Consider the following 12,735-nt stretch of genomic DNA (forward strand, 5'->3'; position numbering starts at 1 on the left):
GATAGTAAGAAAATAAAAATAAGGCTTTTGAGATCATTAAAAAGTTACATTTTCAACATTTTACTGTAAATAAAAAACTTTTGTTAGTTTAACATTTGAAAGTAAGTATATACCACTGTGAGTTAGAATTGTCCTGTCTGTATATTTCTATTTAGTTGACCAGCTATAGTTTGATTGAAGCAGATAGCTATCATTTTCTGATCTTTTTTATAAGAAAAAATTAGTGCTCTTAAATTTTGAAATTTATGCATTTGACAAGTTACCTCAGATTTTTCACCTTAGGCTTTACATCATCATCATAGTAATAATACATTGTTGTTGGTGAGTTTTTGAAACTGTCTCACTATGTAGCTCATGCTATTATGTATATATTTACACACACACACACACACACACACACACACACACACACACACACACACACACACACACACACTGAAAGAGAACTGCCTGCCTTTGTTACCCAAGTACTAAGATTAAAGGTGTGTGCTACCTACCATGTTCCACTGCCTGGCAAGAGTTTTTTAAATTATAGTTTATTTTAGTTATATGATTGTGCCAGCATGGTAAGGATTCATGTACCTTTTAAATACTTAGTTCTTTTGTTGTTGTTTTTCGAGACAGGTTTCTATGTTTAACAGCCTTGGCTAGCTTGAAACTTGTTTTGTAGACCACACTGACCTTGAACTCACAGAGATCTGCTTGCCTTTGACTGTCCAGTGCTGGGATTAAAGGCGTGCACCACCTTTAGTTTAGTTTTAAATTGGTTCTTGCTTTGAAAAAACATCATGCAATCGATAAAAACTTATATTTTACAGTTTTCAGCCAAAATTCTTGGGAGCAAATGTGTTTCAGATTTTTCAGTTTTACTTAGCAAGACTTTACCATTTAAATGTTGAAGATCTACAAATCCAAAGTATTTCACAGCATATCAAAATTTTGAGATTAGGAACGTTCAGTGGATACATGCTTTGTGATTCTTTTCTTTTTATTATGACTGGGGACTTCTTGACCCAAACTTTTCCAATTGTATATATTGTAGAACATAATGCTGTCAGTGGGCCTCACTCAGTAATAGAATATTAGTGTATATTCAGCATATTAGCACATATTTTTTCCCTTTTTAGTTTTTTCGAGCTATGGTTTCTCTGTGTTAGAGTCCTAGCTATCTTGGAACTAACCAGGTTGGCTTTTAACTCACAGAGATCCACTTACATCTGCCTCCCCAGTGCTGGGATTAAAGGTGTGTACCACCACTGCCTGGCACATAACATTTTTTTATTGTTGAAGGTGTACATGGTTTAAATAATGTTGTACCTTTTTCTCAGAATTCCTATAGATGGCACTAAATTAATTTTTTCATAAATGCAAACTCTGTTATGGGAGTTGTTGATTGAAGTTTTTGTTACTCTTGGAGAATGGGACAATAGGTTTTGCCTTTCAATCTAGGCAATATACAATTTTTCTTGTTGCCCTGTTGGCATGATGTGGATATTCTGTTAATGAATGCTTTGTACTTTTAATGCAGCTTAGTTACTTAGGAAGAGACTAATAATTCCTGGACATTAATTATATAGAAACTATAATTAACATATTTGATGCTTACTCATCTGATTTTGGGAGAAGTAGTGAAACAAGTCCCTTTACAGTTTCATTTGAAATATATTTACAGTTGACCCCCCTCTCTCTATATATACACACACACACATATGTATGTATGTATGTGTATATATATATTTACAAATTTGCTAAAGCTAGAATTTTTTATGTGGCTTTTTTTAATGGGTTTTGTTTGGTTAGTAAAATTATTTTGAGTCTTTATTGTGCTTTAAATACAGCATTTGAAATAAAGAATTTTGTTCCTTTTTCTTTTGGAATTAAATGTTTTGAGTATTTAGGAATTTTAAGGTAATTCTTTTTCATTACTTTGCTGATATATTTCTGGTAAGTATGATCAATGAAGTCAGTGGAGGTGCCAGAGACAATAGAGTCCGCTGGCTAATGAGTCAACTAATTGCAAGTGTCAGCAATTTTATTTTTTTTACTAGATGGCTCATCAAAGAAAAAAATAGTTTTAGTATTGAAGACCTTTCTCCTTCTGTGGATAGGGCTTAGACAGACTACTAAATACCCTTTCTTGTTTTCCGTTCTTTGATGATATTGGGACTTTGAGCAAATAAATATTTTGCCAGGATAAAAAGTTTACAGTATAGTGTAGCCAATGTAACTCATTTTTCTGACCTGATATTCTTTGCTTTTAACTTCTATGTTTTAAATTAATGATTTTCATTTAATTCTGTTTTTATTATAAAAATATTGGATATTAAAGATCGAATTCCTTAATATGACTAAATGTCCTATATTGACATTAATGTATTTTTTCTCAATAAAATTCCTTTAAAACTTAGAACTCTTATCATTTTGGGGTATAGATCATCATGGCTTATTTACTTTTTTGATAGAAAACTTCACATTAAGGAATTTTGAAGTTGTATTAAAATAATATACTAGTATAAAGTTTAAAAATTTCTATAATAAGTATAAAACTTTTTAATCTTTGAAGTAAATGGCAGTGATTAAAATAATGCCTTATACTCTGCTGCAAAATATGTATTTACTCTTCTTTTCTCACTGAAAATAGTAAACATTCCTTAACTTTTCACCCTGTAATTGTTTTACAAATAAACTTGGAAAGTATAATGTGTGCTTTATGTTATGTATACTCAGAAACTATGTCATCTAAATAAAATACATTTAAGCCAATGATCTATTTTATTAGCTGTATATTTTAGACAGAGTTTCTGTCCTGCCTGATCCTGTAGCCATTCAGTCCCAAAGAAACACACAGAGGCTTGTAATAATTATTAACTGTTTGGCCTATTAGCTCAGGCTTATTATTAACTATTTCTTACAACTCAGATTCACCCATAATTCTTGTCTTTGTTAACTACTTGGCTTGGTACCTTTTCTCAGTGCAGCATCTTCTTTCCTCTATGTCTGGTTGGTGACTGCAGACTGAGCCTTTTTCTCTTCCCAGAATTCTCCTAGTATGGTCACCCCGCTTAAACTTCTTGCCTGGCTACTGACCAATTAGTGTTTTATTAAACCAATATAAGTGACAAATCTTTGCAGGATACAAGAACATTATCTCACAGCCATATATTCCATTGTTGCACTTTATGCAGAGTGTAGAACAACAATTCTTAATAAACTTTGTTAATTTATTACCCTTTCAAAAATGTAATTTTAAGTTGAGAAGTTTTTTTTTCTTTTTGTTTTAGAGCTTCTTAAATAGTAAAATTGTAGTTGTAGGATGTATTACGTGATGTCATTTTACTCTATTGTAGATATAAAAACATACTGACATGTTTATATTTAGAGCTCTTTTAAAAAAGAAAACTTTGATTCTTTGAATTGTAAAGACATAAAAATTGACTGTGGATTGCATTTATATGCATATGAATGCATATATAGTTGTCTTTTGGAACGACTTTGATGTGTTTGTCCAGGTATTCATTAGCATTGTCATTTGCTGTCTCTCACTAGAATGTATGTTCTTGACTTCTGGTTATATATAACATTTTGTGTTATTTTTGTTATAGCTTTTTCTAAAGTGTTCTGGTACTGGAGATCCATCCAGATAGTTCCTTATAGAGAAATTCACTTTTTTTGAATTATTGATTTACATGCCAGCTGGAGGCAGTTTTTTTTCCTGTTTAAGCACTTTACCGAGGCATTCATTACTCACTTATTTTCCAGATCACAATTTCTAACAGATTTTTTTACTTTCTAATTTTGTTTTTCTGATTGCTTTTTTGTGTCATCAGGCTCATTTCTTATCATTTTTGCTTATTTTAGTAGATGAGGTGTAATAAAATATTATCTTAGCATTTGCTGTGTAATTTAGAAGTCTTTGTTTGTATGGACTTGGGGGTCCTATCTTATGCATCATCCTGTTCATTGTTTGTGGGACTATACCTTCCCTCCATATTGTTTTGCTTTCTCCCCTCTTCTTTCCCTCCCTTTCAGGAAAATGGAGGCTCTTATTACATCAGGCTCTGCCTGGGTATGCTGCCACAAGAATGGCACATGGCCTATGCCTTTAATGCTTCCGATAAGAGTCCCGACTGCTTTGAATGCTCTACTTGGTCCCATGGTATAATTTTGATCATTGAGATTCCAGGGGGCACCTTGTTGCCTGGATGAATTTCTCAGAAACATCCTGGAAACCTCAAGAAAGGAACTTCAGAGCAAACAGAATCAACTAGGGAACATGACTATACATCCATCACATGCATACCAGCATGGGTCCAGCTGAGGCCTCAAATGATGCTTTGCCAGCCTCAGCTGGTTCTCAAGTGATGTCTCTGTGGCTCATGACTCCAGAGTTAAGGTAGTGGAGTTTCCCTAAAGTGGCTCACTGTTGGCTTTGTAGGTGGGACACATTTCACCTCAGCATGCTTTCTGTTCATATTGAAGTTTGGTCTTAGCCCTTAGGTCCTTTGAATTATAATTTTCTGATGTAGCAGAATTTATGTTAGGATTATAACAGTCATTCTTTGACATGAGGCTTGAACCATCAATCATTTTGCTTTTTAAATTTATTCTTATCTCTAAGTTTATGTGTGGGTATATGTACCATGTGTGCAGGTGCCCACAGAGGCCAGGGATGTTGATTACCCCAAGTGTTGGAGTTACAGAACGTTGTGAGCTTCCTGATCATGCCGGTGCTTGGCATTAAACTTGTGTCCTATGGAAGAGCAGTATGTGTGCTTAACATTTTGCCACCTCATTAGTTCCCCATCAGCTATAATTTATGCGAAATTATTCAACTTCCTTAGTATCCTTTGCTATAAATAAGATTTTACTTTGGTAAGATAATGTTCCAGGGCAGTTTGAAAATGCCCTAGTCTTAAAAATCTTAAGAAGTCTCCACTACTCTGTATTTAACTTGTGATTTGGAGAAAAACGACCATTCTCTGAAATTTGTGGTTTATCTGCTTCTAAAGTGACCATAATTGTTTCCCATACTTTAACATTACTGAAGATTGTTGACAAGTTGTAATTCTTTAATGCGTGGATGTGCTGTCATTTTCAGTGATTTATTGTATAATTTATTACTTAACATATTGTATCACTGTTTACATTAATATTCCTTTGTTATTTGACAATCTAAATCTTGTGAATACTTTCGTTAGATTTATATATTCTGACTTCCCACTTAGACATAGTCTTAAGAATCTAGAATTTGAAAGAGGAAAAATCGTTTGGTTGCTTACAGTTAACGTTTTTATAGTTAGCATGAACTTTTAAAGCTCTTTGAATTTGTGGTCACAACCAGAAGTCAGGTTACTACATTGACATTTAGAGTAAGTAGATTCAGAATGTATTGCCTTACCCAAATGATTTTATAGATCTTCTTGTAGCCTCTAGTGAAATAAATACAATTTTCTGACTCTAATCTAACATGCAACATGTCATGTACAAGTTTTATATATAGACACATTTTTAAAGACTCTATTACCTAGCTTAACTTGAGAAAGATTTTTCTTCCTAGTTGATGAGAAGAACTGATCTAGTATGTATTTAGGATGATTTTAGAAATCATCTTCTATAAAAGATCTTTTCTTTTAGTTCTAAAGAACTTTCCTTTATTTGGTAATGGCTTATGAATTTGAGGAAGAATTCGTGGATTCTCTTTATAAACTGATGAAAGTAAATGATACTTGTTATTTTTTCTTGTCTAAATACAATATTGCACCCCTTAGTTAGTCTACTGTTCATAAAATGTTTCCTACAAGCCAGAACCACTTATCCCTATGTATAAGAGCAAAGCTTGCTTCCTTAACCTTATAAAGAGTTAATTTGAGATAATTTAGTCTATAAAATCATAGCAGAAACCATCAGAAAAATAGTCATCTGTGGCTTCCTTCATCTATTGGTGATTTTCTGTGTTGTTTTCTGATCTATCTGTGTGAAGGAGATAGTTCAAAATGGCATATAATGAACATTTCTGTAGCTGTTTAATCTGCGTCTTACAATGTAAATAGCAGTGAACATTTTATCTGTCAAAGCTGAGGCCTTGACATATTACTGCTCCTTACTAAGAAGGGAATTCTTTATTGAAGTGAAACATCATGCTAAGCAAGGTAGAGAAGGGTTGAAACAACAAACGTGGCCAGGTTTGGTAGCACATATCTTTAATTTTTGCACTTGGGAGGCAGAGGCAGGCCTCTCTGAATTCAAGGTCAGCTCGGGTTATATAGTGATACCCCGTTTTGAAAAACTAATGAAACATAACCCAAACAAAGGTTCTGTAGTCACAAGAATACCACTTTCAATTAATCAGGCTGTCTTGATTGCCGAATGGCTGTTTACCTCATAAATGTTAAGTCATGACAAGGTTTTAGGATCTTGCTATAAGCTTTTCTTTTATTAATTACGGTGATTTACAAATATATAGCAAAAGGATACCTAGAGCAATCCATGACCATAACTTGTACAAAAATTTCATTATTGCTTTTATTTTACACTTTCAGATATTTTTCTTAGTTTAAGTTTGAAATTACCAAGTAGTGTATTTTCATATTAGTAAAAGGTGTGTCTTCATTAAGCAAATTTGTCTCGAGAAGCATCTTGAGAAATTGTATGAGCAAAGCTATTTTTCTGTATTTTTCCTGAAACTTAAAATTCAGTTATAATAATACGTGTTCTTTCACCTTATAAGTGGCACTGCTGCCCCTTCAATACCCCAGCTTGACTAATACTAATGATTGATGGTTGCTTCAGTATCGAATATTAATGGTGTTACTTTGGTTAACCTTTTTATGAAGAAAAGTGAAATTAAGGTCCAAACATCTTATCATGTAGTTGACGTGCTGTCTCCTATTAGATTGGTTTGTTACTCATTGCTTTTCTGAGATTTTGTTTTTCTGTTAAGTATCCCTTTCTCTGCAGATTTGAACTTCTGTTGTCTGGATAAGTGAATTTTACTGTTGTTAGCCTATCTCACATGGTAGTCACCGGAGGATGGCAGCATCAACTTTTAATTGGTCAAAATACTTAGTAGACTATATCCCTGAGAGTTTTTAGTACATTAAAAAATTATGTGGAATTGAGGAATGATCAGTGAACATTTTCAAGAGTGTTCATTGGTAGCTTGTGCTAAAACATGTTTTTTTTTTGGTCTTGTCTCATGCTTGCAATATAAAGTCTGTTTGACCATATTTATTTTTATTTTGATACAGAGAATTTGTTTTTAATTTGGTGTACTTTACCCCCCAAAATACAGCTTTTTATTTATTTATTTTTTTACTCCCAAGAATTGCCAAGAAGATGCTTTTAGAAGAAATTAACGCCAATATTTCCTCTGATGAGGATGGATCTTCAGATGATGAACCTGAAGAAGAGAAAAAAAGAATTGGAAAACAAAGTGAAAAAACACCAGGAGATGAGGGTGAGCTCCCCACAGAGAAGTTGCCATGTTGGATTTATAGTATATTTCCTTAGCCATTTAATCTGTGAAGATTATCTGACCAAGAAATCTCAGGAAATGCATTTGAGGGTTTAAAAAATATTTGAAACTTTATTATCACAAATCATTTGTATGCATTACGATAATTGTGTAAGTTATGCTCGTTGTTTCCCTTACTGTCAATAAACATGTAAACAAAATAGTTCTTATTTTAAAGTGTCACACACTGGTGATGGTTAGTCCATAGTCAGTAACTGGGGCTGGTAAGTGACTACCTGTTATCAGTGGTGGTATTAAGGTACATAAATTGTGCTAATTGTGAATGGAGAGAATAATTTTAAAATGTACTTAAAAGAAAGTCTGTTGATGAGGGCTTTTTAGATATATTTTCTTCATTTAGAAGCCCCAAATCAAGTCAATTCTGAATCAGATTCAGATTCCGAAGAATCTAAGAAGCCAAGATACAGACATAGACTTTTGAGATACAAGCTGGCGGTGAGTGATGGAGAATCTGGAGAAGAAAAAAAGACAAAGCCTAAAGAACATAAAGAAGCCAAAGGAATAAATAGAAGGAAGGGTAAGACATTTTAATTTTGATTGTAAAGCAAATACTTGTTTTGTGAATGAGTTCTCATATTCAAATTTGAGTATATCTGTTCAGACACTTTAACGCTGCCCCTAAGAGAGCATCTGTACATATCTGATCTCATGTTTGGTCCCAGTGCATAACTAGAAAACTCTGACAGTTTCGCCATTAATAGTCTCTGTAGTTTTAGAATTCAGCCTATCTTACACCTTAAAACCAGGAATATTTTATATTTTAGCTAGGCAATGGTGGTGCACACCTTTAATTCCCAGCACTCGGGAGGCAGAGGCAGGCAGATCTCTGAGTTCGAGGTCAGCCTGGTCTACAAGAATTAGTTCCAGGACAGGCTCCAAAGCTGTAGATAAATCCTGTCTCGAAAAACCAAACCAAACCCACCAACCAAACAAACAAAAAACCCAGGAATATCTTAAAGTTTCTAATGCTGTGATAAGCACCATGACTAAAATCATGTTAGGGGAAAAGTTTATTTCATCTTAGAACTCTCGGGTCACTCCATTACTGAGGAATGCTGGTTCCTAATTATTGATCAGGAACACAAGCAGAGGCGATAGACAAACAAGAACAGTTTGCTTACTGACTGTCAAGGCTTGTTCATCCTGCTTTACTACTCAGGACCACCTGCCCAGAGCTGATCACCACCCCTTTACCCCAGTGCACATCAATCATGAATCAAGAAAATGCCCTACTGTCTTGCTCACAGGCCAATCTACTGGAGACATTTTCTCAGTTGCTCTTCTTAGTCCCCAAGTGATTTTTACTTATGTCAAGCTGACAAAAAACATTAACAACAACCAACCAGTCAAACAACTTAAGCAATACAGCAGACAAAGGAAGAAAATTACCCATGGCAGTCAACAGCTGACTTGTCTTATGTCTCCCTCTTACTATAGAGGAGTCATTATATCAGTCTTGATTTCAACCAGCAATCTGCCTGCTATTGTTTCTCTTTTAGAATCCTTAGGTCATGGCTTTCTGTATCCTGCACATGGTTGTTAATCATCCTCATTGGCAGAAAGTTTATAATCATTTTACCTTGAGCAGCCTTGTTTATTTGTACCCAGACTTACTTCCATTAATTTACCTTTGATTATTACTTACATATGTATGTATGGCTAATTCTCATTTTGTTAATTTATATAGTACTAAACACCTGCATTTTTAATATAGAAGTACAGTTTTATATTTATAAATACATGTTTAGTATACCTTATCTGATATGCATCGTACCAGAAATGCTTTAGTTTTGTGGGTTTTCCCTTTTTTGAAATATTGATATATAAATAATGATATCTTGGGAAATGGATCCTTGTTAACACAAAATTCATTTATTTGTCATCTCTGCCTCATGTACTTAGGCAGTATTCCCAGTGCACCTGCATTTTGGTAGCAACTTAGCACATGAGTTTAGATGTTTTCACTCATGGAATATGTTGATATTCATAGACTTCAGATTTTAGTGCATTTCAGATCTGATTAAGGCTGTTTAGCCTGTACCATTTGAATCATTAACTGGTTTATCATGTTTTGGTCTGCTTTTTTTTTGAGATAGAGGGTTTTACCATGTATCCTGGGCTGTCTTGGCACTCCTTCTATTGACCAGGTTGGCCTCAAACTCACAGAGATCCTACCTGCCTCTGCCTCCCTAGTGCTGGGATTAAAGGTGTGCCACTATGGTGGGCTTGAATACTTGAATTTGGTATATCTTATGTAATATATTCTCTCTTAGTAATATATACTCTCTCTCTCTTTTTCTGTCTGTCTCTCTCCTTTTGGTGTTTATATAATTCTCTAGTGTTTTAATGTGAAATGACCAATTGGATTTTGTTTCTTTTGAAAACTATTTACTCATTTCTTTCTAAATTCAAGTGAGCAGTGAGGATTCAGAAGACACTGACTTTCAAGAGTCAGGAGTTAGTGAAGAAGTCAGTGAATCTGAGGATGAACAGCGGCCTAGAACAAGGTCAGTATTACACATATTTTTGTTTGTATGTCTGTTTTGCTTTATTTTGCAAAGAAGGTTGGGAATTGGGCCAGTGAGATGGCCCAGACAGTAAAGCTGCCTACTGCTAAGTTTGATGACCTGAGCTTGTTCTAGGACCCATGTGGTGGAAGGAGAGAATCGATACTTGTAAGCTATTCTTGTTTCCCTGCATATGTACTCTGGCCCCCTCCCTCTGAAGAAGGACTATGATTGATTGCAAATAAAGTTGCACACACACACACACACACACACACACACACACACACATGCTTGAAATTAATTTTTGAAAGTGAGAAAGCTCAGTGGGTAAAGATACTTTCTGATAAGCCTTATCCTTGAAAATAAATTGATACAAAGAGAGAACTGATGCCTACAAGTTTTCTTAACTGCTACACATTGATGCTCTCTCTCTCTCTCTCTCTCTCTCTCTCTCTCTCTCTCTCTCTCTCTCTCTCTCTCTCTCTCAGGGAATAAATGTGTTTATGAAACCCTTAACATTGTGCAAATTAATATATGTTAATAAAAATTAAAACAGATAATTATATTTAGTCTGTAATAGTGGTGATGGTTGAACTCAGGGCTTTATGTGTTTTTGACAATGATTCTACCAATGAGGTACAGGCCCAGACAGATCTTCCTCTTTTTCTGCCCCTCCTTTCTTCTTGTTTTTTTTTTTGGGGGGGGGGGTGGCTGGGCAGTGTTATATAGCCAGGGCTGCTGACTTGGAGTTTCTGTGTACCTGTGGATGACCTTGAACCATTGTTACTCTTATTTTCACTTCTTGGGTGCTGAGATGGCAGGTGTTTCCTAGCACCATTTTACTCTGTGGTAGGGCTTAGACCTAGAGCTTTGTGCTTTGTAGGCCAGCGCTCTACCACCTAAGCTACAGTCCTAGCCCCTCGTTAATGTTTTTAATTGCTTGATTTTGATTTTGTAGTGCTGAGAATGAAACCCCGCAGTCTGCTGCATGCTATATGCATGCCATACATTTGAGCAGTGGTATTCAGAAAAAGTCAGTGTTATTAATACTACTAAAGTATATGCTGAAAAATTGCTAAGATGCTTAATTTTATGATTTGTGCCTTTTATTATTACTAAAATAATAAGATGGCATATGTATGCTGCTCAGTGCTGTAGTATGTGTGCCAGCATATATATGATCCTGGCATGGTATTTCCAGAATAGTACATACTCATCAGGAAGCATTTTATTTTACTTCATTTTACATTTAAAATTTTCTTAAGGTCTGCAAAGAAAGCAGAATTGGAAGAAAATCAGCGGAGTTATAAACAGAAAAAGAAAAGACGACGGATTAAAGTTCAAGAGGATTCCTCCAGTGAAAATAAGGTAATAATGGCATTTGTTGTTTGTTTGAATTATTATTCACCCATTATATTATACTTCATAGTAAGTTCACCATTTTTGTTTGTATTCCATTCAGTAATTATATTTTATTATTTAATTCTTACTATTGTTGAAAGAATCATTTGTTCTTTCTTATTCTCTGCCTTTAGCAGAAAGTCTTTAATTCATTTTTAATGTTATTGTATTCACATTTAAAACATTGTAATATAATACAATCATTACCTTTTCATGCAAATTGGTGTTTTGCCTGCTTGTGTGTCTGTGTGAGGGTGGTTGATCCACTGGAACTGGAGTTTTAAACAATTGTGAGCTGCCATGTGGTTGCTGGGAATTGAACCTGGGTCCTCTACAAGAGAAGTCAGTGCTCTTTCTTAACCACCGAGCCATTTCTCCAGCTCCAAAACATAACTATCTTCATTCATTTTTTTCTTTGTTTAAATTCACAAAAATATTTTTTTCACACAGTATATTGGTTTCCTCTTTTGAGATAGGATTCATGTAGTTCAGCCTGACCTTGAACTAACTCAGTTTCTGAGGTAGGCTTTGAATTCCTGACCCTCTTTTCTCAGCTTCCTGAGTGCTGACATGAATATAGGGCCTCAGGCATGTTAGATACCTACCCTTCACTTGAGACAATCTCCTAGGCCAGAAGGCTTTACTTTTTGAAAAACTAACTTTGGAAACATGTTAGAATATACTATTTAATGGCCTTAATTGTTTTCACAAACAATAATTTCAGGCCCACTGGACTTTTCAGAAGTTTAAAACATAATTTCTGTGTGTGTGTGTTGTGTTTAATGCCATGTATGTGCAGGTAGGACTCCAAAAGAAGGCAATGGATTCCTAGAGCCATTATGAGTCACTGGATATGGGTGCTGGGAATTGAACTCAGGTCCTCTGGAAGAACAGCAAGCCTTTTTAACTAGTGAGACATCTCTTCAGCCCAAGACCAACTGAACTTTGTCATTTTTCTGTCTGATTTTTATTTTGCTTCTGGTGTGCTCTGATTTATGAATTTGACATTTAAAGTACCTTCTACAATAAAATATTTGCTTTTCTTCCTATCTTATTTTGTTGATGAATTGTTTTCAGGTTTAATTCATGTTGTAGCATATATCAGCATTTCATTTTTACATCTGGATAAACTGTTGTATATGTATATCACATTTTGAGTATTCATTCACCTGTTGTTGGACATCGCTTATTTTCTCCTTTTAATTGTTTTGAGTCAGGCGATTATGAACATACCTGTAAATATTTGTTTTTATTCCTGCATTTAGTTGTCTCTGGTATGTGTGCAAGTTGTAA

At 34.6% G+C, this 12,735-nt stretch overlaps 1 protein-coding gene across 35 annotated transcripts in view; it reads left to right on the forward strand.

Annotated features, from left to right (window-relative positions):
• Window positions 1-12,735, forward strand: part of Atrx (ATRX chromatin remodeler) — a 156,418-nt gene that overhangs the window by 76,092 nt on the left and 67,591 nt on the right. For all 35 annotated transcript variants that reach the window (XM_075957921.1, XM_075957935.1, XM_075957913.1 and 32 more), the window contains 4 exons: window positions 7,323-7,456; window positions 7,875-8,051; window positions 9,948-10,041; window positions 11,307-11,409. In XM_075957921.1, coding sequence (XP_075814036.1) covers window positions 7,323-7,456; window positions 7,875-8,051; window positions 9,948-10,041; window positions 11,307-11,409 — 508 coding nt within the window. The remainder of the gene's footprint in view (window positions 1-7,322; window positions 7,457-7,874; window positions 8,052-9,947; window positions 10,042-11,306; window positions 11,410-12,735) is intronic.

Source organism: Microtus pennsylvanicus, chromosome X (genome assembly GCF_037038515.1).
Source record: "Microtus pennsylvanicus isolate mMicPen1 chromosome X, mMicPen1.hap1, whole genome shotgun sequence".
NCBI classification, from domain to species: Eukaryota; Metazoa; Chordata; class Mammalia; order Rodentia; family Cricetidae; genus Microtus; species Microtus pennsylvanicus.